The sequence below is a fragment of the Misgurnus anguillicaudatus genome, chromosome 12 (genome assembly GCF_027580225.2).
Source record: "Misgurnus anguillicaudatus chromosome 12, ASM2758022v2, whole genome shotgun sequence".
NCBI classification, from domain to species: domain Eukaryota; kingdom Metazoa; phylum Chordata; class Actinopteri; order Cypriniformes; family Cobitidae; genus Misgurnus; species Misgurnus anguillicaudatus.
In genome coordinates this window covers 14,583,173-14,610,192 of record NC_073348.2, presented here as the reverse complement: position 1 = coordinate 14,610,192, position 27,020 = coordinate 14,583,173, and the positions used below count along the sequence as shown (strand labels likewise).

The 27,020-nt window shown below is 39.7% G+C and overlaps 2 protein-coding genes across 2 annotated transcripts in view; both read right to left on the bottom strand.

Moving 5' to 3' along the window:
- Window positions 1-18,688, bottom strand: part of LOC141368897 (uncharacterized) — a 211,982-nt gene extending 193,294 nt beyond the window's left edge. Inside the window, exon 1 of the mRNA XM_073873691.1 lies at window positions 18,280-18,688. Within this exon, the coding sequence (XP_073729792.1) occupies window positions 18,280-18,688 (409 nt within the window). The remainder of the gene's footprint in view (window positions 1-18,279) is intronic.
- Window positions 15,397-18,272, bottom strand: LOC141369021 (uncharacterized). The gene has a single exon (XM_073874007.1). It carries the CDS (start codon window positions 17,260-17,262, stop codon window positions 15,520-15,522), a length of 1,743 nt encoding a protein of 580 aa, XP_073730108.1. The 5' UTR covers window positions 17,263-18,272; the 3' UTR covers window positions 15,397-15,519.
- Window positions 18,689-27,020: the final 8,332 nt, after the last annotated feature.

Here is a 27,020-nt window from a genome sequence, read left to right as displayed (position 1 = left end):
TTTTCCAAGCAATTGGTTCAATTAATTCGATGCTTCGAAAAGCTTCGTTTCTCCCATCACTGGATCAGGGCAGGCAGCAAACAAACAATATCCAATACAACAGGCACGGGTCAAAAACAGGCAAACACAGAACACTATCCAGGATAACAGGTTTAATTCTAGGTAGGCTAACAATAATCAGCGAGGAGTGAACAAATTTTACCGGTTAAATACAAAAACACAGGAAGTGGGAAGTGAAGCATGGCATGATATGATTTCAAAATAAAAGTCAGAACAGAATAGGGTGTCAAAATAAAAGTACAAAACACAAGACAAGACAAAATCCTTACAGTAATAATTTTTTTCTGTTTGGAAATGAATATTATTTACAGAAACAAGGGGCTGTCATGGGCTCTAGATTTTCTCCTGATTATGCTTGTTTATTTATGGGTTATTTGCCGGAAAACTTTACAACTATTAGCATTATGTGCGAGAAGAACCTTTTATTTGGCGTCGCAGCTCCTTGCGTGTGCCTAGAGAGAGCGAAGGAACGAGCGAGCGTCTCGCTGCGAGACTTGTGTAGGATTCACTGGCACTTATTATAAAAATTATAGAAATAACTTGTTCATTTTTTATAAGTGAATTATTTGACATGTTTCTCCGTCACACTAAGTCTAACATGCGGGAGTGCAGAGTTAGCCACGCCCACTTATTTGCATTCCACGGAATAGAAAAATCTGTTACGTCTGACATTTTATTCCGCGGTAACGGAATATACCGTCATTCCGCCCAGCCCTACTATAGGCCATATTCTTTTCTCTGAACTTCCCCTTTTTTCCCATTACAGAGCAATGAACATCAGAGATTATTTGGTAAGAGCGGACAGTCAAAACATACATGATAACAGGGAGGGACGTTTAAAGAATATCTCAGTTTTTTTCCCATGTCGTACTTGCGCAGCATGCAGTAACAACACTCGAAAAACTGCTTCTTTTACATGTTCGGTGACAGAAAGGAACTAAGAAATTAAACAATTTACTACATGTAGTACAACTAATGTAGTATATCTAATAACATGTATGTAATAAACAATACGTTGGGAAAAAACTATTAGACATGCATGATTGAGCACAATAGTGCAATCAGATGCAAGGATGAGAAATCTTCGGTAGCTAGATATTTTGTTAAGGCTAACCATTCCCTATCTTCTCTACCTTTCATTATTATAGAACATATTAAATCGGCACGGAGGGGTGGAGATATAGAAAGGAAACTACTACAAAGGGAATGTTTTTGGATCTCTACTCTTAAAACCTTACATCCGAGGGGTATGAATAAAGACTTGGATTTTACATGTTTTTGTAAGAGAATAATTTATTGATTTGTCACCTGTGTTAACAATTGCCTCGTTTTTCTTTATCATTGGATTATATTATATACTGGTATTGTTGACTATGTTTCACTCTTGTCTTGTTTAGATTTCTTTATGTTATTATTATTATATCTTTAGATAATATTTTTTTGTTTCTTGAAATATTGTTTCTTGAAGCATATTATAATATTTTGGTCTTTTGAAGCATATTTTACCATTGTTTGGATTGGTAGGATGTTATATTGGACATTGGTTCACGTAATATTTATGACAGTAGCCAATTGTTGGTTGTCAGTAATTATCATAGGGGTGTCCTTATTTTCACATACCGAGTGATTGGTGCAGAAACCTATAAGAGGCATTAGCGCCTTATGACGCGTTTCAAAGTTGCGACACTGATGATGGGCTAGGCCCGAAATGTTTGTCTTGTTTTGTTTGTCATGGCCTATTTTATTTTTTTGGTACTTTAATACAGTATCTGTACTTGATTCAGTCTCTGAGTGCGGTCTCTATGCTACTATTATACTATTTTATCTTGGAGTTACGCACCAAATACATTATTTATATTGGACATAAGGCGCAGACGCCACTCTTCTTACGATCATCATAAAGTTAATATAGTAAACGTCTATGTTTTTTTGTTTTTTAGTGTAGGACAAATCTTTCTAAACACATTTACATTCTAATTTCTGAGGCGCTATGAGTGACTGATTGTGCTGACAGTGATGTCTTGTGAGTTCAGATGTGGACAATAGGGCTGCATGATGTGAGGAAACGTTGCGATGTGCGGTGACATTGTTTAATGTTGCAATGACGATGTGAGTTGCGATAAATATTTTATATTTTTTCATGTTTTAAAATGTTTTTGAAAAGCCTGGGAAAAACGAGCATGTCGCACCATGTGCGAGTCGCGACCGCGGCGCTTCCAGAGTGCACATACTGCGCGCCTACATTTGAAATAATGAACTTGAGCGCGTAATATGTGAATCACCATTTCCACAGTACCTGTGTTTGCGGCGTCATCTCTCCTAAATCCAAAATAATTCCATAATATAGCTGAAGTGCTGTTCCTTTTCACCACAAGGTCTTTGTCTGACAGCACATTTTCCTCACTCTGCTCTCCTTCCTCCGCCATCGTTTTTGCTAACAGGCACAGCGTCGCAACTGACACCTCACAGGGGCTGTTTACACTTGGTATTAAGATGTGTTTTCGTCGATCGGATCACAAGTGGACGAGAGAGACACATTACGTTTACACCTGGTATTTAAATCCGTCTCTTTTGTCCACTTTCAACCGCTTCTGTGCTGAATACTATGAGGGGGTGGTCTGTGAGACGGTGGGCGAGTCTCTCTGCTGTCATTCAAACCCGAGCGGGAGTAATTATGAGTTTATATGGACGCAAACTAATTTTATGTCGAAGTCCACTGCTTGTTTAGCAAGTAAACATGCTGCACAGAGTTTTGTACATGTGTATGTAAGAGCTTTCTCTGAATTTTCAGCGATATTGATGAAATAGGATCGCGCAACTTTCACACGCTTTCAAAACGAAACTACGGAGATCAGCCGCTTATTTTTATCAATGAAAGGCTAATAATAGCGCTGTTCACCGTATGTTCACGCCAGAAGTCAAAAAGACGTAAAACTTGTGTTCAATACCTCAGATTAGACAAATGGGCGGAGAGAAGGCGGTCGAGTGTGGCTGTTCGAACGCATTCAACCACATGTGCGTTCCGCAACTCCAAAGCGATCCGATCGAAAGTGGTTTCGACCACCTCTGGATGTGGTTGAAAGTGGTTGAAAGTGGACGAGCTCAAAAAGTTTTGAACACCGTTTACACCTGGCATTAACGTCGTCCACTTGTGATCCGATCGACGAAAACACATGTTAATGCCAAGTGTAAACAGCCTCACAAATCAATCTGAGCGTAGCTGACTTGGGGGTTCCTCTGATTGGCTTAATAGCATGAACGCGCAAACCATGTCTTCAGTACTAAACGTGATAGGTCAAACATTTATTACATGCAGTGTTGCCAACTTGGCGACTTTGTCGCTAGATTTAGCGACTTCTCAGACCCCCTTGGTGACTTATTTTTTAAAAAGCGACTAGCGACAAATCTAGCGACTTTTTCTGGCATTGTTGGAGAATTTTGGAGACTTTGGCGTGAAAGCGCGTGCCGTTTACGCTTCTCAACGAGCAGCTGCCGCCGCTTCCGAAGGCTCCACCCCCATCCCAAAGCACTCACAGGCGGGGTAGTCCTCGCGCAGCAGACCAGTTCTCTCCCAGCTGCATACAATCAGGGCAGGAGATGTGGTTAATCTCTCTGCGTTCAGACGGCATAATCGTGCATGCGGGAAGCCGGAGCTGGCTGATCCCGCAATGACTTACATTTATGGCAGCAGGGTGTAAATGTAAAATGATCTTTGAATTAAAAAAAATCACTGTACCAAAAAAATTAATGTATTTGAGTGAGCTGAGCAGCAGTACATTCAGAACAGACAAACTGTTATGGAGCTGATCAACACGTTGATGAGCTATGTACCTAGAAAACAATGTTTTCCATCATTTATCAGCGTATCCTCATATGTTTTGAAACTGTTTGGACATTTAAATATAAACATACACACGTTTCGTTTTATAAGAACAGAAGCAGATAAACTAACGAGAAAACATTTTTAGGCATTTATGTGTATTAAAATTTAATTTGTAAAAGTTATGAGAGAAAGAGAAACGTGAAACAGCCAATGTAGTAAGAATGCAAATACAACGTGATGACGTCACTGGTATGCTAATGAGGCAATGACGTAATCTAGCGGCATTTAGCGACTTTCCAAGCAAGCTTTAGCTACTTTCCATTGAAAATAGTTGGCAACACTGATTACATGCGCTTACCGATTTCCCTTCATTCATCGCATCAAGGCTGTCTGTTGCGATGTGTTCATCGCCTGAGTTCATATCGCGATGACAATGAAAATTCAATGTATCATTCAGCCCTAGTGGACAGATCTGTTGTTTCAACCGTTCATTCAAACAAATCCGTTCAAAGGAGTCAGTTCGGGAATCGGATGCGTTGTGTGCTAATCCAGACTGAGCAACGCAAAACTGTAACAAAGTGTTACTGTAACAACACAAAAACATTTCCTCGGTGGATATGATTTGGTCTTCCGACCTTTCGCCATCGTGTCAGTTTTGTTTTGACACATGAAATGAGCCCAATCTTTGCACGGACTAGGGCTGAACGATTTGACCTAAAATCAAAACCTCGGTTAATTTAACATTTGACATCGGTTACGATTAATGAGCGATTATTATAATTTTTTGCCTCATAGTTCGCTGACAAGGTTTGTATTTTAAATATGCTCAGATATTAAAGGTGGGATATATTTTTCTTTTGAAAGGGCATTTGTTGTTATCTTTGTGATTTTAAAAGAATTAAGAGAAGAGGAAAGTATTAGTTGTTAAGGTTATTTATTTAATATTTTGACTTCAACTGAAATCAAAGCACACATTGCTTGAAATGAAAACATTTTAGTTTACTGTATACTGCAAGTTTCCTAAAGAAAAAGTAGAAAATAAATAACTAACTATATTTTTAAGTCTAGTACCTCAGGGCTTCAGACTAACTTTTTTACCATTAGGAGTACTGTTCCCCCTGACTGAAAATTTAAGGAGCACAAGCAGAAAATTTAGAGCACAACTTAAATCAGCCTGCAATGCAATTATTCACATTTCCCCCCAAAATAACTGCATTACTGAAAAATACTAAATAAACTTGACCATATGCAGTTGCTGCACATGTTATTATGCACAATTGATTCAACTTTCAGAATAGGAACTTATGATTGAACCAAAGATTCATACAACCCACATGCCTAATTCTAGCCATAAGATACACAATAAGTTATATCCAGATAATGAGATGAGTGGCAGGGTAATACACATTGTATCCTTTACACGTTTCTTGTCTTCTATATTCAGTTTTCCTTAACTGGGCACTGCTATACAAGACCTTTACTCTCATCTGTAATGTTTCTGGTGTTAATGTAGACTAGAAGTTCTCTCTCTCTCTCTCTCTCTCTCTCTCTCTCTCTCTCTCTCTCTCTCTCATCCTGCCATGTCTATTTAACATGCGCGGGCGCTCCCACATCTTCTCGCGGTTCTGAGTTATGTGTTTGGCTGCGTAGACTCATCGGTAGATTCAACTGAGCGGAAGGTGACATAAAACTTTTACGCGTCATGCTAATTTGCGGTAAAAACCCGATCGCGCATTCCGTAGTTTTATCACGCGGCCCGCACACGCGCGACTACTTCGTATTTCTTTGCCACTAAATGATCTGCTCAGTTAACACAGTGTTTGAGTTCTCCTCTATGTGTCTCTATGCTACTGACTGGACGGGGCGGAGCCACGTAACCTCACATGCCGTAGTTTTAAAGGGAAAGTATTAACAGGATTAAAAACCGAAATAACCGACATGATAAAATAGGGTCGGTTAACGTTTCTGAATTTCCGTTTCGGTTATTTTTCGATTAATCGTGCAGCCCTAGCACGGACGGTGCGGGACATAAGCCCGTGGCGCTGTTGTACTGGATATTTAATTTGTGCGATCCCGCCATCGTTTACTAAAAAGCTGCCACAGCTGCAGAGTCTCACACACACGAGCTTACAGCAAGAGGCAGCGTTAGGGGTGGGTCGCTCGACACACTGTCCCGACACACATAACGAGCTTTCGAAATACTACTGCTTCGAAACAGTGCTCCGGAGCCTAGCTTGAAATGAGACCTATGAAAACGAAGCTTCGTTACCTCACTGACACATCATGCAGGTTTCACAGCGCGCGATGTGTTCCAGTTAAAGCAGGGGTGGGCAACTCCTGGTCCTGAGGGCCAGTGTCCCTGCAGAGTTTAGCTCCAACCCTAATCAAACACAGCTGAAAAATCTAATTGAAGTCTTCAGGACTGTTTGGAAATGACATTCAAGTGTGTTCGATTAAGGTTGAAGCTAAACTCTGCAGGACTGTGGCCCTCGATGCCCATGTATGAGTTAAAGCTTTAAATAATTATAATGTATCAAGGTCTATAACATTGTTGTGCATGTGTATTTTTGGAATAGCATCCATGAAATGCTGCAAAGACTCCTCAACCTCAGAGAGCCTGTTGGTGCTGCCTTGGCCAGTATGTCTAGTGACATCATGCCACTTTCAAGTGTTGACTTTGAAATTAAGCCTGGAAGGGCTGGCACCCTTTAAACATGCCACAACAGAGCTCTCCGAGGAGTGGCTGAAAAAACAGGCCTGTCAACCAACCCAGCAGCTGTATCCTTAGGGATGGCTCTGCAGCAATACATCATCAAACGATGTCGGAATGTGGAGTCAATCCGTATATTAGCTCTAGTGATGTTGCTGCTTTAAGAACCTTGGGTTTGGCAATCAGGACAATGCTCGTGAAGCTGAACGGTTGTTGACAGGTGAATGTAATACAATAATCTGGTCAACCAGTCAGTCTTCTTCACAAGCAGAGCCATCAACCTCTCAGGGAGGCCTGAATCCAGCTTCTTCAGGAAACCTTTAGGAGCTCTTGGACAGCCGGGTCAGTGAGACCCAGAAGACCCAGAGCTGCAATGCAAACGCCACTATAAAGGGTCAAGAGGTATCTAAATGATGCTCCTTCGAACAGAGGACCCTCTAAAATACTGGCAAGCCGTAAGGCTGTGTATCTGCACCTTTATGTCCTGGCCAGTAAATTTCTGGCTCTTACTGCCACATCTGTTCCATGTGAACGCATATTTTCCAAAGCTGGGGATGTGATCAGTAAAAAAAGAAGTCGGTTAAGCCCCAGCACAGCAGAGCAAATTATATTCTTAAATAAAAATATGGCATAAAAGATGTGTATTTGAGTATTTGTGAATTTTTGTTTCCAAACAATGTATGTATATAATGTGGTGTAGTCAGGAACACAAACACCTCCATTCATGTGCATTACTTTTTAACTTTTTTTATCCATAGTGCAGGCCTAATTGAATAATATTAGAAGTTAAGAATAGCCAAGGAAACCTCAACAAACTTGACGTCAATAAAATGACACATACTGTAATATACTGCTATGTATCTTGAAATGATGTGGCCATACAAAACATCTGGATGATGCTGGTTGTGTATATTTATTGACCACCAGATGGCGATGTGGATTAGAATGTCAAAACCTTCGAAGCTTCAAACCAGTTTGGCTATAGAATAGAGCCCGACCGATATGCGTTTTTCGGGCCGATGCCGATACAGATATTAAGGAGTAAAAAAAGACCGATAACGATATATCGGCCGATATTCTTTATGTGTATATTATAGTTCAGTATATACTACAGTATATTATACTAAAGTACTGTACATAGAATACACTATATACTTTAACATAATATACTATGAATAAATACAATGCAATGCAATGATCACTCACAAATGTGGTGATCACTCACAAATGTGGTGATCCAAAACTTATATTGATGTGACAAAGATATGTACTATAGGCAAGAAGTTAACAATAAACTTTATTATCCAAAATTAGTTGGATATCAGTGCACTAAACAGTAAACTTGACTTATTATAAATAACTTTAAAACACAAAGAGAACAAAATACATAAAACTTGCATCATTTGCAGTTTTGACAAGAATAACGTTATAAAGAGAAACTTATCATTGATTAATATTAGCTTTACAGTAAGTTGTGTTCTTCACAAATTAGTTAGCCACTCACAGTTACGAAGACAATGCTTGACGGAGCACATACTAATGAACGCTTTGTTTAATGTTGTGCACAATGTTTTTATAACACAAACCCAGGGTTCCGTGCAAACTTTAGACTTTTATAAAACTAAAGCGTCTTCGCTCCGCCTCTTTTATTTAGCAAGGGTGTAGAGTTGCGCGAGCTTATTGAATCAATTGCTCTGAAATTAGCATGTAAACTAACAACAAAAGCAGCAGTAATCTCATATAGTGATATATAAGTGCACGGCTGCGCGTAGTTTAAACGTGTCATTTCTCCGTCTCGCTTCATTTCTCCCGCTTGCGTTTTAACTCGCAAGTCAACAAAGAGACAGATTAAAAACACCAAATGTAAGCGGGAATGCGTCTCTCTTGCCATTTATAATCCAATCGACCAAAGCGCGTCTTAATACCAGGTGTAAAAATGTTGTGAAGAAGACACTGCGTGACTGCTTCCATGCCACCTGAACTGAGAGCCTGACTGAACTGAGGTGAAGGGGGTGGGGGATTGGATGGTGTCACTACAGTGAGTGATCTGGGTCGCCATTAGCAACCAGTATGGCGCACTCTGCTGGACAAACAAGTACTTACATCTTTCAAATGCATTTAATGCGTTCTGTAACAAATGTTCATATCGGCGCATATCTGCGGCTTATACGCCGATACAGATATATCTGCGACATGCTCATATCGGCCGATAAAATCGGCAAAACGATAAATCGGTCGGGCTCTACTATAGAAGCGTCACTGCTTCAAAAGCCTCGCTCGGCACATCCCTAGGCAGCGTCACGAGTTCTACAACAACACTTAGGTGCCCGCAGATGCGCCTGCTTATTAATCTCCCTAATTTTGCAGCAAAATTGGCTAAAGCCCGATATAAATCGGTCGACCTCTAGTACTGTTCAATAGACAGTAGCAACTTAACATGAAGCGTCAAAATTTGCTGAAAGTATTACAAATGTTTTATCGTAAACTAATATAGACAAAAAGTTGTTCTCTGATTTCAGGAGTGATAAAAAACCTCTATAATAGAAAAGAAGCTCAAGATTTCAGCATTTTCGTAGGGAGCTGCTGACAGAGATGTTGAAAACTCAGGTGAGTAGAAAAAAACTCATGAAATCACTTCATATGCACCACAACGTAACCTTGTGTTACATTTTTTATATATTCTGTTTTTGTATTCTATACTTTTCAGCATTTTACCTCTACTCTTGCTTGTTTCCTTTTGCACTGCATCCTAAATATTGTTTGCTCTGTGACAAATTGCATATTATCTTTGTAGATTTGTCCATGCTGACCTGTCAGAAAACATCTCTAAGGTGCTATGTATGAACCGTATGGCTAGTAAGTAAAACCTCAAACTTAAACACTACTGTTCAAAAGGCTGTGATTGATTTATTTGACAAAACATACAGTGAAAAAAGAAATGTTTTGAAATATTATCACAATTTAGATCATGACCCGTTTTCTTAGTGAATATGCAGAATTTATTTCTGTGATGAAAATCTTTACTCTCATTTCTAACAAACAGTAGTGCAACTTACCATTTAAAGGTAACACTAAAATAACACTAAAATATTTCTTAACACAACAGTCAACTTTGATAATAATCAGAAATGTTTATTGAGCAGCAAATCAGCATATAAGAATGAACTGATAGATCATGTGACACTGAAGACTGAGTAATAATGCTGAAAATTCAACATTAAAGATACAGTTTGTATTATTTTCGCCGATGGATGGCGCCAGATCAAACAACAACAATGATGTTGTTTACTGACGCTCTGAAGCAGTGTGGAATTATGGGATTTGTAGTCTTTAACTCAACCGCTGATGGCTATCAATCAGACGAGAACGAGAAATCACGTTGATGGTAGGGGTGTCCATGGTTAACCGATTAACCGTTAAAAATTGTTTAACCGAGTGAAACATTTTGCTCGGTTAATTGGCATCAATGGCGTGCATTGAATTTAGTTGTAATACATTTTTGCACCACCAGAGACTGCCAAAGCACTCCCAGACATTTGTAATGTCCACAAGTAGTAGCAGTTTTCTAATATGAAGCGGGCAAAGAAAAGCACAGCGTGGGAGCACTTTAAAATCGAGAATGACAAGGCAAAATGCAAGTATTGCAATGCAGTGCTTATATACTTCATATACAACCTAGGGTTGCTGCGGTGACAGAATTTTCCCACCGGTTAATGCATGCAGACGTGCGCATTTTACTTTCACCTTTGAATTACGCAATTGTTTAAATGCAGCGCTTGCGTAAGCTGCATTAAATCGCGTATGAATTTGCGTGCTTATGAATAAACAGCTGGTTTAATTAAGTGCTTGAGTCAATGTGCGCAGGTAATTCTCGCAGAACTCGTCAAAGCAGTGCAACCGGCTACTCCTCCATAAAGCGCTGCTTGAATGATGGGTTTATTATTTTTCTTGATAAAAAATACAACAAAACGATCTCGCTTATATTAAACATCATATATGTCATTCAGTCATATGTCATTGCCTCGCAAACTCTGACAGAAATAAATGAAATCTGACACCTGCTGCTCTGTGATGTGACGCGCGTTCAGGTCCGCTGTGAATTCATGCAGCAGACACATTCAGTTATAAGTGTTTGCTCTCTCTAACGTAGCTAAATGATTTAATTACAAGAAAATATCAAAACGACGGTGAAAGACAGTGTCGGGGTGGGCAAGTGATCTAACCGGTGAGAGGCTGAAGCACCGGCAATCACCGTTTCACCGACTATTGCGACAAACCCAGCCAACACCCGGGCATCATAGAGAGGCGGCCGCGGAGCCTGCGAGTACCTTTGCCCAGCCTACCATCCCCGCGAACGCAAAAGTCAGTGACATACTTAAGCTGCTCTGTCCTTACCACTGCGTTTTATTTCTATAAATTAATTTTGTTTTAAATGTGGTCCAACCAGTTATTAAAGGTGTTAAAAATTAATAACTACCCCTTTCTCGTGTGTCTGTATCTCTGGGTTGCCTTGCGCATAATATGGTTAACCGAGTATTAACCGCTAAGGGTGTCGGTTAACGGTTAATTAAAAACTTGAAAACGTGCAGCCCTAGTTGATGGATAAGGTAATCAAGTCTTATAAATGTTGCATTTGATGACATCGTTTATTTCATTATGTAAGTTTATATGTGATGTTCAAAACGAAATTTTCAGTCATAGATATTACAGTATTAGTCCAAATTCGATGGTTAACACAGCACAGAATTAAGTTTTCAACTTACAATCTACAATGATTTTTCACATAATGTATTGAGAGTACAAATCTTATTGTGAAGTGTCTTAAAATGACCATTTATATTGCTGTACAATACCTTTGATGTGCATATCGTCCGCGGGGAGACGCGCTGATTACAATCGACACACTAATGTTGTGATCAATATAATAGCATACGTTTTTTGAAGGGTTACGAATCAAAACAACTCACCCATCGCGTAAAACACAAGCAGGATCAGAATCTCACAATACCTTTGATGTGCATATTGCCCGCGGGAAGACGCGCTGATTACAGTAATGTTGTCATCAATATAATAGCATACGTTTTTTGAAGGGTTACAAATCAAAACAACTCACCCATCGCGTAAAACACAAGCAGGATCAGAATCTCGGTCTAGTTAAATGTTGTCGTGAAGCTCTCTCCATCCAGATAATGCAACAACAAATCGATCCTCTCTCGTTTTGTTCCAAACTCTTCTTGGGTCGTTTGGTTGGCCCTTACGCTAACAGGAGCTGACACAACCAGCGGCAGACGGTAAAGAGTTATCCATAAGTCCATAAGCAAGCGCATAGTTCCGCATTGTCCACGACACTGGCTGCGTCCGAAAACTCAAGGCAGTGAGGACTGTGAGGACTTGTTGCCTCGCTGCCTCATGAGGAAATGACTTCGGCCTCGGAGGCCTGAAGGCCGCTCAGAGAAAGGCTTTCCAATGCACTTCAAAGGCAGCGTGTTTGAAATATGAACAGAGAGCGCCTTTGTGATAACTAATCACATATTTGAAAACTACAATACTAATTTCTCGCTAGAAATGCAATTAAAATGTGTAAAATGTGAAAATATACGTTTATTTACACAAAATTTATGCTCCAGTCGCTTCCTTGGCCGCCATTTTATTTTTTCGAGCTCGACCAGTGATGTCATGTGGGTTACGTCAGCAAAGGCGGTAACAAAGGGTCACATGGATATTAACGTCATTGACAGGAGACTGCACTGCCCCGTGTCAATGTTTTGAATGGAAATTTTCTCACGATTTACAAGTAGTTGAAAACATTACAGATATTGATAGTAATCAGCTGGACAAAATATATAACACTGGCCTAGTGGTTTTTGGACATTTTACTGCAACTATCTTACAAATTGCACCTTTAATCACAGGAATAAATTACAAATTACAATATATTAAAGGTCACATATTTTTAGGCTTTCTAGAGTTTTATTTTAGGTTATGATGTCCTTAAGAATATATATTTGCTGTTTAAGTACCAAAAACAATCTCTTTCAGGTGCTCTGCTAAAAACAGGTCGTTTTGGCATGTAATAAGTAATATTCATGAGCCTCTCTTTCAATTCAATTCAATTCAATTCAATTTTATTTATATAGCGCTTTTCACAATACTCAATTGTTTCAAAGCAGCTTTACATTAATAGAAGCAGTAAAAGCACAGAAAAACGACAGATAGCATAACATAATACACAATAGCATAAGCAGTCAGATTTGCTGCGGCTATGACGTGACATTATGAGCGAGCATATTACTAATGTAACGTCGAGAAGAAGAAGCTAAGTTAAGCCCAAGCAGGCTACCTCCCCGGGGTAAAAAACCCCCTAGGAGAAAAAAAACAAAAACCCCGGGTTGTTTAGCCGAGGAAATAAAAATAAAAGTCCTAGGAGGGAAAAACCCTTGGGAGATATACATGTATATACACACATATTAACGGATAAGGAGCTTAAGCGGAGATTAAGCGGAGATTAAGCAGAGATTAAGCGGATATTAAGCGGGTCCTGCCGGTGGTTGTTGGTCAGGCATCAGCTGGGCATCACATTGAAGGACGACCAGTAGATCAGAGGTGTGCCGACTTTCACATCTACCGGAACTGGGTCTGTTTGTCCCATTGTCCTCAGGGTCAATGGGACCCAAGGACGAGACAGGGAGAGAAAAACAAAATCATATTAGCGTAGGGGCCGTTCACATGTAATGCAAGTGTCACACAGTGATGTGGTTTAATCAGCTTAGTTTCAGACAGACTAACTATTGCGGCATAATTATATTATCCACAGTTGAGGATTTTGCAAATTGGGGGCCCACTGCGACGGTATATAGGTAACTAAGGGTCACCTTCCGATTTTTAAGAGAAAATGAAACCTGTCGACCCGTTTGACTAAGGCCTGTAACCCCACTGTCGTCGTTAATGCAGGTTCAGTGGCAAACGGGTCTTTATTGCATACTATTTACAAGATCACAAAAAAAACGCCAACATCGCAACCTGACCATACATGTCAACCCGTTTGACTAAGGCTGGAGGCCCCACTGTCGTCGTTAATGCAGGTTCAGTGGCAAACGGGTCTGTATGGCATACTATTCACAAGACAGCGCCAAAATCGCAACCCGACCATACGTGCCAACCCGTTTGACTAAGGCCGGAAGCCCCACTGTCGTCGTTAATGCAGGTTCAGTGGCAAACGGGTCTGTATGGCATACTATTCGCAATAGAAAGAAAGCGCCAAAATCACAACCCAACCATACGTGCCAACCCGTTTGACTAAGGCCAAAAGCCCCACTGTCGTCGTTAATGCAGGTTCAGTGGCAAACGGGTCTGTATGGCATACTATTTGCAATACAAAGAAAGCACCAAAATCACAACCCAACTATACGTGCCAACCCGTTTGACTAAGGCTGGAGGCCCCACTGTCGTCGTTAATGCAGGTTCAGTGGCAAACGGGTTTGTATGGCATACTATTCACAAGAACATGAAAGTTCCAAAATTGCAATCCGACTATAGGTTAAGATAAGATTTTTATTTATTTATTTGGTTGATCTGTGTTATGACCGCGAGTGCTTTGTTCCGTACAGATAACTATTTCGAGTTAAGTACTTTTACTAGACAAATTATGCGAATGCTTTGTTGAAGAGAAAAGTTTTAAGTCTAGATTTAAAATTATCGACTGTGTCTGATTCTCGGACATCGGTTGGTAAATCATTCCAGAGCTTAGGGGCTAAGTAGGAAAATGACCTTCCACTTTTAGACACTTTTGATAGTCTAGGGATAATCAAGAGACCAGAATTTTGCGACCGTAGTGTACGTGATGGATTGTATTCTGATAGTAATTCTCTAAGATATGAGGGTGCTAGGCCATTTAAAGCTTTGTAGGTGATTAGTGATATTTTAAATTGTATGCGATATTTAACTGGTAGCCAGTGTAAAGATGCCAGAATTGGGCTTATGTGGTCATACTTTTTAGTTCGAGTAAGTACCCTTGCGGAAGCGTTTTGAACTAGCTGAAGCTTGTTTACTTGATTTGCATGGCATCCCCCGAGTAGCGAGTTACAATAGTCTATTCTAGAGGTCATAAAAGCATGGATAAGCTTCTCTGCGTCAGATGTAGACAGTATATGGCGTATTTTCGAGATATTTCTAAGATGGAAGAATGCTGTGCGGCAGACGTTGGCGATATGACTATCGAAGGATAAGTTGCTGTCGAACATCACACCTAAGTTCCTAACCGTGGAAGATGGCACCACAGTGCAGCCATCTATGTGCAACTTGTAATCTGACATATTATGATTGTAGCGATTCGGTTCAATAATAAGTATCTCTGTCTTATTGGAATTCAGCTTAAGAAAGTTATGTGCCATCCAGTCACTAACATCGCTAAGGCAGTCTGTTAGCTTAGAAAACGTGTGTGTTTCGCTGGGATGTGAGGAGATGTAAAGCTGGGTATCATCCGCATAGCAGTGAAAACTTAAGTTATGTTTCCTGATAATGTCTCCTAGAGGTAACATGTATAACGAGAACAGAATAGGACCTAAAACCGATCCCTGCGGTACACCGTATTTAACCAGGGAGTGATATGACTCTTCCTCGTTTACATAAACAAAGTGATAGCGATTGGTTAGATACGACCTAAACCAGGCTAGCGCCTGACCACTGATACCAACATAGTTTTCTAGTCTATTGAGTAAGATTGTATGATCTATTGTGTCAAAGGCTGCACAAAGGTCTAATAATATAAGAATTGAGATTTCACCACAATCGGATGTTAATAGGAGGTCATTTGTAACTCTAAGCAACGCTGTCTCTGTGCTATGGTGGGGCCTGAATCCTGATTGGAACTTTTCATACGTACTATTATTTGTCAAGAATGTGCGTAACTGGCTTGCCACTACCTTTTCTAATATTTTCGAAAGAAAAGGGAGATTTGAGATTGGTCTAAAGTTATTAAGCTCTCCCTGATCAAGCTGCGGTTTTTAATCAGCGGTTTAATAACTGCTAGTTTGAAAGCTGTTGGAACGTATCCTATTTCTAGGGATGAGTTAAAGATATTTAGAACCGGGGTTGACACTACAGGGAATACCTCTTTAAGCAGTTTTGTGGGAACGGGGTCTAATATACAGGATGATGATTTGGATGATGTAACTAGTCTAGAGAGCTCATCTATTGTAGTAGGTTTAAATGAATCAAGATGTTCGTATGGTAGTCTAGTGTTAAGTGAACTAACGGGTTGAGTGGTGGCTGCCTGGGTAGCTACGATGTTTTCCCTTATAGCCGTAATTTTGTTAGAAAAGAAGTTCATGAAGTCGTTACTATTGTGTTGAAGTTTACTATTGGTTTCTGTTTGTTCTTTATTTCTAGTCAGTTTTGCAACGGTGCTGAAGAGGAAACGAGGGTTATTATGATTCTCATTTATAAGCTTGCTAAGATAGGTAGATCTGGCGGTTTTAATAGCCTGTCTGTATTGTTTAACACTCTCTTTCCATGCTGCACGCCATACCTCTAACTTTGTGCTTCTATAATTTCTTTCCATTTTCCTAGTTGCCTTTTTGAGTGCTGCAGTGTGATGATCATACCATGGAGCTGGCGGTTTTTCTTTGATTCTCTTTTTTCGAATGGGAGCAACGGCATCCAATGTGTTAGAACAGACATTGTTTAGGTTTTCTATTACAATATCTAGATCGTCAGAGTTATCTGCTACTTGTTTAATTTGGGACAGGTCTGGAAGAGTGCTAAAAAATCTATCTTTAGTGGTGGAAATTATTGTTCTGGCTAATCTGTAGCATGTTGTGGATTGAGTGATCCTATCTAGAAGTACAGTGTATGACACAAGGTAATGGTCAGAAACTGCATCACTCTGAGGTGATATTTCGATGTCATTAATATTGAGCCCGAGTGACAGAATTAAGTCTAATGTGTGCTTACGAGTATGCGTTGGCCCTGTCACGTTTTGTCTAATATTGAGAGAATTTAGAACATCCATAAATGCACGTCCTAGTGCATCTTTTGGGTTATCCACATGAATATTAAAATCACCAACGATAAGAGCTTTATCTACAGTGACTACAAGCTCAGACAGGAAATCTGCTATTTCTTTAAGGAAATCTGCATGGTGGCCCGGAGGTCTATAGATTGTAGCTAAGGCAAAAGAGAGCTGTTTGTGGTTACGATCGGTTATTTCCATGTTTAACAACATTAGTTCGAATGATTTAAATTTTACTTCAGATTTTTGGTTTACTTTAAAAATTTTGTTGTATATTGTAGCTACACCACCCCCTCTCCCCTTTAATCGAGGTTCGTGTTTATAATAATAGTCTTGTGGGGTGGATTCGTTTAAACTAATGTAGTCGTCTGCTTTAATCCAGGTTTCTGTTAAACAGAGTGCATCTAAGTTTTGGTCTGTAACTATTTCATTGACAATAGGTTCTTTATTGGTAAGCGATCTAATGTTAAGAAGGCCGAATTTTAACATTCGAGGTTCATCTGTTAAAGTATTTTTTTCTAATTTTATATTAATCAGATTTGTACCAGATGTGGCAAGCGGTGCTCTGTATTTATTTGTTCGGGGAACAGATACAGTTGAAATGTGTTGATATTCTGGTAAGATTGACTCGAAGTGCTGGGATATAAGTGATCTTGACATATCACGGCAGCTAACAGATGGACGGTTAAGCCGATCCGTCTGTTGTCTGACTTGTACCCTGGATAGTCAGACTGTATTCGAAGTAAGACTATTGGTCAGATTTATAGAGAGAATCGCCCTTCCTTCCTGAGATGGATGGAGGCCATCTCTCTTTAGCAGGTCAGGTCTTCCAATTGTCTATAAACCCTACGTTATGCTGAGGGCACCATTTTGACATCCAGTCGTGAAGAGACAATAATCTACTGTAAGTTTCATCACCCCGGTAGGCGGGGAGGGGACCAGAGCATATTACATTGTCTGACATTGTTTTAGCAATTTCACATATCTCTTTAATATTATCTTTGGTGATCTCCGACTGGCGGAGTCTGGTGTCATTCGTGCCGGCGTGAATAACAATTTTAGAAAACTTACGCTTAGCATTAGCCAGCACTTTAAGTTTTGATCTAATTTCTGAAGACCTGGCTCCCGGTATACAATCGACTATGGTGGCTGGTGCCTCAATGTTTGCGTTCCTAAGTATCGAATCTCCAATGACCAAGGCACTTTTAACAGACGTCTCAGTCGGTGTGTTGCTTAGAATATCGAACCTGTTTGAAATTACCAGGGGGGTCTTGGGTGGGCACCGGAAACGACTTTGCCGCCTGACAGTCACCCAGTTAGTCGGCCCCCTTGACTCAGATGATGGAACCGAGCTATGTGTATTACGTTTAACACTAGGCGCACCCGAAACAGTGTTTGTAGCATTAGCGGTATTAGCGTTTGTGGCATTAACGGTATTAACGTTTGTAACATTAGCGGTATTAGCGTTTGTAGCATTAGCGGTATTAGCGTTTGTAGCATTAGCGGTATTGCTGTCATCAACTAGCGTTTGGATGCGCGCTTCTAGTTCTGCGATCTTCTCCGTCAGCCTTACTACTTCAATACACTTAGCACAAGTAAACCCCTCTGTGCTGATGGAAGCAGCTAAACTGTACATGTGGCAAGTAATGCAGGTTACAATAACAAGCGGAGTCTTACCGCTTTCATGTTGGGTGATGGTGTCTTCGGTCACCTGGACGCGGTCCGTGAAGCTACATCGCGAGGGAAGCTCACTCGCAGCACGCCCCGATCGCCTGCGGACGTCTGTAGCCAGTGTGATGTGAGGCAAGCTGAATCTGCGACGGCCGGGCAGCGGCTCCTCCACGGCTTCCCGATCGCTTTCATTCTGGGCGATGGCGTCTCCGTTCCCTCGAGCGCGGTCCGTGAAGCTGCACCGCGCAGGGTGTTCGCTTTTTGCACTTCTCGGTCGCTTGTGGATGTCTGGAGCCTGGGTGAACTGGGCGCTGTACTTCGCGTAGGATCTGCGATAACCGGGTATCAACTGCTCCACAGCTTCCCGCTCAGGTGAGGAGAGGTCTGAATAGCATACAGTGGATGAGTCCGCCATTAGATCGGCAAAATGGTAACTAAAACCGGCACCTGTTTGTTGATGCTAGCGGGCTATATGCTAACACTGGGTGTTTAGCAGTGATAAATCGTTTCACGTGGTAGTACTGCTCAATAGTCGTCACGGTAAAGTATTCTTGAGATAAACGAATATGTTATATTATATAAATAGGAACAAGGTAGTCAGAAAATAGGATTTGGATGATAAAATCGACGGAGCTCTGATGCACGACGCTCACTCTGACTCTCACTCTTCTGATAGGCCTGTTATTTTATGAGTGAAATACGCAGTTGAAATAAAGTTACCCATGGAATTAAACTAAGTGTTAGTTTCTGGACACTAAGGGGCGGTTTCCTGGACAGGGATTAGACTAGTCCTAGACTAAAATAAATGTAAGAGCTGTCCAAACTGAAAACTACTTGCACAGACATATCTTAAAATACATCAGTTCCCTTTGTTTTGCCTCAAAATGCACACAAGTAATGTTTTTAGTAAGACATTTTTGTTAAAACTAGTTATATGTCCTAATTAAACTAAGGCCTAGTCCTGGCTTAAGCTAATCCCTGTCCGGGAAACTACCCCTAAATGTTAGGTTAGTAAACCAATAGACACAGAGACTAAGAGATTTTAACTTTACCATGTTTAACTCAATAAACAAACATACACCAAAAGGGCTTGTGTCTGTAACTTAAGAATACAAACAACGTCTGATTTCCAACAGATATTCTATCAAAACCGGTGGCTACCAAAGACTTTAAAGTTACAAAACAACACTTTAGCATCTAATTAGCAAACACGTTAGCCTTGCATAACTGTTTACAACATATCATTTCAGTTTTCTCTGGCTCCATAATGTAATTTAAAAGTTAGGACTGCTGATAATTCGCATGCGATTGTCTCGTGCATCTCTTCAGTAAAGCCGGTTCATTGATTAGTAGTAAATCACCATCAGCTGGTTTCAGAACCGGCAGCCGGTTCTGGGAGCAGGTGATGCCGCTTTACTACTAACGACGAGATTCGCGTGACAATCGCGTGCAAGTTATCGTGCAGCCCTGCTTAATATGTGTTTACTTACGGGTTGTGGATTTAAGGTCGGATCCAACAAAGTAAGGACTGCAACATCTTTGATGAGTGGATTCCTGGGGCCCGTTTCAGAAAGGTGGTTAAGTGAAAACTCTGAGTTTGTTAACCCTGAAATAAGAGAAACTCTGAGTTTTCCGTTTCAAAAAGGGAGGTAGGTTAAACCTGAGACAGCGGGGTAAGTCAAGCCTGTTTCAGAAGGAGAGGTAACTTATACTCAGAGTCTGTTTCCGGAGTAACATACTCTCTGAACCTAACCTGGTCGGGAGCAGGTTTTATCCTGTAAACTCTAAGTTTCTTGTGGTCTCTTCTCCATTTTTAAAGGAGTAGCGGTGTTTAATCTTGTTAGTTGCTTTAGTACATTCATTCATTGTGCACATTTTTATCATGTACACTGTAAAAAATTTTTTAGCTGTCTTTAAGTTATAATTAAATTGCCAGTGCAAACCATTTTAACTTACGACTTTATATTTTTATATATTACACTAAACTTTCAACTAAAAAAAAAATTAAAACAGTAAATTGAAATGACTTGTAAAGCTAATATGATATACTTAGGTGCATAGATCGTCTTAGTGACTAAAATGTCATGTACTTTTATAGATAATCTTGTAGATGATGATGTTGCATTCATTTGTAGAAAGTTAAATTTATGTCCCGAGAGGATTTTGAGACCCTGAGTGTTTTTTGTCATATCCGCTTACATTTATGTGAGCGAAATTATTATTTTTTGCAGTCATTTTAGATATATAAATTATATCATTATATGACTATATCAGCAAATTAAATGTCCGCATTTACTAGAGTAGCAATTTACAAAAACAACTCTTTTCTTTCAAATATATGCTCGTAGTTGCTGTACACTTGCAGTAACACTTTCAAAAGTAACAACTTTTGTTTTAGTAGTAAAAATGATTAAGACCTCTTTGTCACGTGCTGTTGCCATGGTAAATCGTAATATCTGAGCTCCATTGATGATGGCTTTTCATTGTGGCTGTGCACGCGCTTAACTCAGAGTCAACCTACTCAGAGTCGATTGGACTAACTCAGATCAGCTTTTCTGTAACCGAAAACTCAGAGCTTACCATCTCAGAGTAAACCAACCCAGAGTTCAAGTTTAAACTCAGAGTTGGTTGAACCTCCTTATTGAAACGGGCCCCTGGACAAACCAGCATTGAACTGCCACACCGAAGCAGTCGCTTGTGAAGTGTTTAGATCAGACGGCTAAAGTTGAACTAATTGTTGAGGAATTTCTAATTAAATAATAATAATAATAATAAACTTTATTTTCTATAGCGCCTTTAAAGTAGCATCTCAAAGCGCTGCACAAGGGAAAAGTAACAAGCAATTATACAAGCAATACATAAAACAAGTCAAATATAAAACCACACAAAATAAGAACATAGGTCAGTTAAAAGAGAGATCAATTTTAAGTAAAAGCTACCCTAAAGAAATAAGCTTTAAGGGAGGATTTAAAAACACTAAGGGATTCTGCTTGCCTAATTGGAGCAGGCAAGGAATTCCAAAGCCTAGGAGCGACAGCTGAAAATGCCCTATCACCCATAGATTTTAAACGGGTATTAGGAACTTGTAAAAGGCCAGTTTCAGAGGAGCGCAAAGCACGCACAGGGGTGTAGGATACTAAAAGCTCAGTGAGATAGTGTGGAGCCAAATTATTTAAAGCCTTATATGTAAGCATAAGGACTTTGAAGTCAACCCGAAATCTGACAGGGAGCCAATGTAGAGACTTCAAGACTGGAGTGATGTGATCCCTCATCTTGGCTCCAGTCAGTATTCTGGCGGCTGAATTTTGGACCAGCTGTAGTTTATTTAGGGTAGCGTTTGGGACCCCCACCAATAAAGCATTGCAATAATCAATGCGTGAAAACACAAAGGTATTAATCAGTTTTTCAGCAACCGGGAGTGACAGCATTGGGCGCAGTTTAGCAATACTTTTAAGATGAAAAAAAGATGTCTTAACAGTATTCTGGACATGTGGAACAAATGTTAAATGAGCATCAAAGATCACCCCTAAATTTTTCAGTTTAGTTTTAAAGTCCAGTGAAGAGCCATCCACATCTAATGTTAGAGACCCAGCCTTACGTAACTGGTAGGGTGAGCCAATAAGCATTACCTCTGTCTTTTCACTGTTCAGGTACAAAAAATTACCAGTCATCCATTTTTTTATCTCAGAAATACATTGAGAGAGAAAAGACACAGCCACATTAACATCAGGCTTTGAATGTACATAAACCTGAGTGTCATCTGCATAAAAGTGGAAATTGAGACCAAGTGATCTTAATAGTTGACCCAAAGGGTAAATGTAAATACTAAAAAGTAGAGGTCCCAAAATTGATCCTTGAGGAACACCAGATTTTACAACACCAGTATCAGACCTACAACCACCCATAGTAATGAACTGTTTCCGATCTGAAAGATAAGACTTAAACCGATTTAGTGCAATCCCAGAGACACCAAAGACAGATTCCAGCCGAGTAAGTAAAATTGAATGATCAACAGTGTCGAATGCGGCACTGAGATCAAGAAGAATCAACAAGGAAAGACAGCCAGAGTCCGAAGCCATTAGTAAGTCATTAGTGACTTTGACTAAAGCTGTTTCAGTGCTGTGGAGTTTACGGAATCCTGATTGAAGGGGCTCAAAAAGGTTATTTATGGTAAGATGTGAATTCAATTGATTTGCAACAATTCGCTCCAAAATTTTGGCGAGAAATGGAAGATTGGATATAGGACGGAAATTATTGAGATTATCAAAAGTGATGTTATTATTATTTTTTTTTGGGTACGGGAGTCACAGCAGCAATTTTAAATGCTGTTGGCACTACACCAGTACACAAAGAATCATTGATGATGTTTAATACAGCTGGACATAACATGCTAAAACACGTCTGATACAACTTGGTTGGTACAGGATCAACAATGGAAGTGGCAGCTTTCATTTTTGAAACCTCATTTGATAGAGAATTCATATCCATTAAGGAGAAGTTTGAGAAATGAGTACCAGTAAATACTGAAGCAGAAAAAGAAGAAACAGACAAAGGTAGAGAAATAATACATTTTCGAGCATGATCAATCTTAGAGCTAAAGAAATCAAGAAACTTATTACAAAGGTAGGTTGAGGCAGAACCAGTCATAGAATTATCACATTTAAGTAGCTTGTTGATGGAATGAAACAATTGTCTGGGGTTATTCTCATTGTTTTCAACAATCTGAGCAAAGTATGCAGATCTTGCCGCTGCAATATTAGACTTATATTCAAGTAGGTGGTCTTTCCATGCCTGCAGATGAACAGTCAGGCCGGACACACGCCACCTACGCTCCATTGCACGACATGATGTCTTCATTGCACGCAGATTGTCATTATACCAAGGAGAGGAACGTCGAAAGGAAACAGATCGAGATTTCAACGGGGCAAATAAATCCAAACCAGATGAGAGAACAGAGTTAATCATGACGACTTTGTCTTCCAATGTATCAGATGGAGAGAAACAGCTTAAGGAAGAGTCAATATATTCAGCAAAATCAGTGGGGGCAATAGATCTCCATTTGCGATAGCTTATAGTACGCAAAGAAGCAGTGTTAATGTCAGGTAGCTCCATGTTGAAACATACAGCAAGATGATCAGATAGCCCGAAGTCAGAGGTGGACAACTGAGACACAAATGAACCGTTTAAAATCACCAGATCAAGAGTGTGGCCTTTATTATGAGTGGGACACTCCACTAGCTGGTTCAAATCAAAGCACTCCAATAAGGATGAAAAGTCTTTTGTTGCTGTAGAATCTTTTTTGTCCATGTGGATGTTAAAATCACCCAAAATGAGAATTCTCTCAAATTTGAGGCACAACAGGGACAACATATCTGCAAATTCAGACAAAAAGTCTTTGTTTATCTTAGGAGGCCTATAGATAGTGACTATGGCAGTGGGGAGAGAGGCAGATACAGTCAGTACAAGACATTCAAATGAGTTGAACTGAGGGACATCCACAGGACTCATGATAAATTGGTGATTATACAGTACAATAATTCCCCCTCCTCGACCAGAGGATCGAGGGAAATTAAACAATCCATATCCAGCAGGAGTAAGTTCATTAAAAAGAAGGCCATCAGACTCTTTGTGCCAGGTTTCAGTTAAACACACAAGGTCTAATTTTTCTTCTATAATGATGTCAGATAACATCACAGCCTTGTTATTGACAGAACGCGCATTGAAAAGTGCAGATTTCAACACGCGGGGAGTAATTAATGAAAACGGGGGGACCCCGACATCCACTTGCTTAATGGCTGTTAAGTTATTAAAATTAACCCCCATAGATGAGTACGACAGCCTTTGGTGTTTGCGCATATATGTAGGATTAGCGATCATGTTTGATGATAAGCAAGAGAAGCTGCGCCCTTGCGAGCGATGCATATAGCGCTTAGGTCGCAGAATACCAGCGTGATCGCAGCGCGTATATATATCATTCGCCAGATAAAGCTTTGCTTTAAGATTCATCAGTTCGCGCGCAGTGTACCTCAAAGCCATGCTGAAGAAGTCCACACCAGTCGTAACCTCACAACGATGAAGTTCCTTGAAGAGGCAGCCGGAGAGTAGATTCCAGAATGAAACCAGTAATAAAAACAGTAATCCAACGGATGATGCAAAGCTCCGCATGGCAATAAAAGGGCAGTCAACGTGCTCCAAAACCCGCTTAAAGGCTTTAAAAACTCCTTATAACTCATAAAAACACAATAATCCGAAGAGGAGCGGCAGCCAAACGCGCCAGCGTACCCCCTGTAAACCGGAAGTGAATGAATATTGTTCTCGTATATTAATGTTTTCAGAAGCCTTTGCAATGATTTAGTTTCCTGACATCCATCAATTGAACAGCATTTTCTCACGTGGTGTGATATGACTTCAGAGTTTGTTTAGCAACAAGGGGGTGGGGCAGTGGACGGTGGACAGTGCTCAGGGTGGAGACTGAAGGCGGCGACTGTCTAACGGTGATGTAGCAAATTCACGGAAGTACAAACGAACCGTTTTAACTCACAGCTACTTCAAGCAGGCTGTGTGAATTTGACTCTTAAATGACTGTTTTGAAACTTTTATGGTACTTACATAGCCCCTAGACCTCAGTTGTCATGAAAAAAGCCACAAAATTTCAGTTTTTACCATATGTGACCTTTAATATAATGAGAGACTTAAAAGGCGTAAAAAATAATCTGAACCTAAACCTTTGAATGGTATTGTATATTATAGTTATGATGGCTTGTTCCTCCAACTTAATGATACTATTGCATATGTCGTTTGTTCCATGGAGACTCGGTTCCCCAAATAATGAGGACAAATTTACAAGGGATCTGATTGTGATTCAACCAGATAATTGCTTAATAAGGTCACAAAACTCTTGGTAGTACCCAGGATGTCCAAGTTTACAAAAGGAGGCAGAGCTTTTTCACATTTTACTCCCAAACTCTCCCAGTGTAAATCTAGTAAATGCCCTTCCTTTTAAGCCAAGCATTCACATGACACATTTTATAACCTTGTTCTCAAATAATGAAAAGTATTAAAGAAGTGCACATGATCATCTTTTGCTTGAAATAATATGAACAGCAGCTATGATAATCCTTTTGCTTTCCTGTTTCTATCTAACAGGATACCCAGAGCAATTACTGCCTCAAAGCATAAGTTTGCAGATTTTCAACCCACTTTATACTTTTACAATAAATTTGGGTATTTGAAGTGACATTGTTTACGCTTTTTTTCTTGAGTTAAACTTATATTCCAATTACTTCTCCACAATACTCTGCCGGATGATAAACAATGATGTTGTGCATATTCGAAATATTGTTAATTTACATATGAAGAGTTCCAAAAACGCGATAAATGCCATTTAAAAAAAATAAGTTACTGCCAAAATCAGTATTATATCAGGTCAGCATTTAAAAGTAAGTTCTTAATTTTATGCAAAATCCAATATCCACCGTGTTATTCTCTCATCCTTTCTCCCTTTTTTCCCAAAACACAATAAACGCCACGCCTCCTTTTCTGCAGAATGCAATAAATCCGCTCAACAAATTACAGCCACGCATTGTAAACAAACAATGGCGGCGCGTTGAGTACACACTACAGAATCCTAGTTTCCCTCATCTACTTTGTACTTCGTGATTAACAAACAAACAAAATAATACTTTAATGGCATTAATAAACCTGTGGTGGTTTTCTGTGACGGGAAAGAAACGTAATCCATCAACATCTAATAATTTACGCGAAAGGCACTCGGGCTTGTTCTTCCGACAGCATCCAGCTTCTCTCAGGCTAGCACATTGCCCTCAGGGGATCTTATGAAAAAAATTGAGCATGACCAAAACATTTTATAGCTGATCGCTGTGAAAAATGTTAAGCGACGAGGTATAACCGCAGCAATGACTATATGACAAAGTAAGTGTTTTGGTTAATGCCATTAATGTTTATTTTTTAAATCAGTGTATACCACTAGTCAACTAAAAGAATATAACATGTCAAAGATGAATGCACATTTATATATTGATTCAATAGATTTATAGCATTTTGAAAAAACATTGTCATGGATTTATTGCATTTTGTGAAAAAAAATGCTATGTGAAAGTTTGTAACAGAAAATAGTGGTTTTCATCTTGTCACTTTCTTGGTATAGAAAACACGTTTTTACCGAAATTAGTCGAAACTCTTCATATACTACTGCAGAGTTTGGCTCCATCCATAATTAAACACACCTGAAGCAGCCAATTAAGGTCTTACTAGGCATACTAGAAACTTTTAAGCAGGTGTGCTGAGGCAAGTTGGAGCTAAACTCTGCAGGAAATCGGCCCTCCAGGACCGAAATTGCCCATCCCTGTCACATGCTTGAGCTGTCACATTTGAAAATAACTGCAAGATTTTAAAATAGGCCAGTGCCATTGATTTGTCTCAAGATACAAACTAGTAACATCTTTTTCTACGGCATGTTTGTTAAAGTTGCTTAATCATCTTAATTTAACTAAGACATAGTCTTGGCTTTAGCTAAGCCTTGTCTGTGAAACCAGGCCTTTACGTTCCTTAATGTATTAAGATATGCAAGTTGAATTAAGAGATTAAATTCGGTTTACACTTTATTAGTAAAAGATACTATGTAAGGGCAAGCAGATTATCCCAGAAAATAAACCAAATACATTAAATTACGTTTAATTATTAAAATCCCCATCCTTGTTTGACAAATTAATATATCATTATTGAGA

What these genes read in the sequence shown, in the direction of transcription:
- LOC141369021 (XM_073874007.1), bottom strand. Translation starts at nt 17,262, where the DNA reads ATGTCAAGATCACTTATATCCCAGCACTTCGAGTCAATCTTACCAGAA.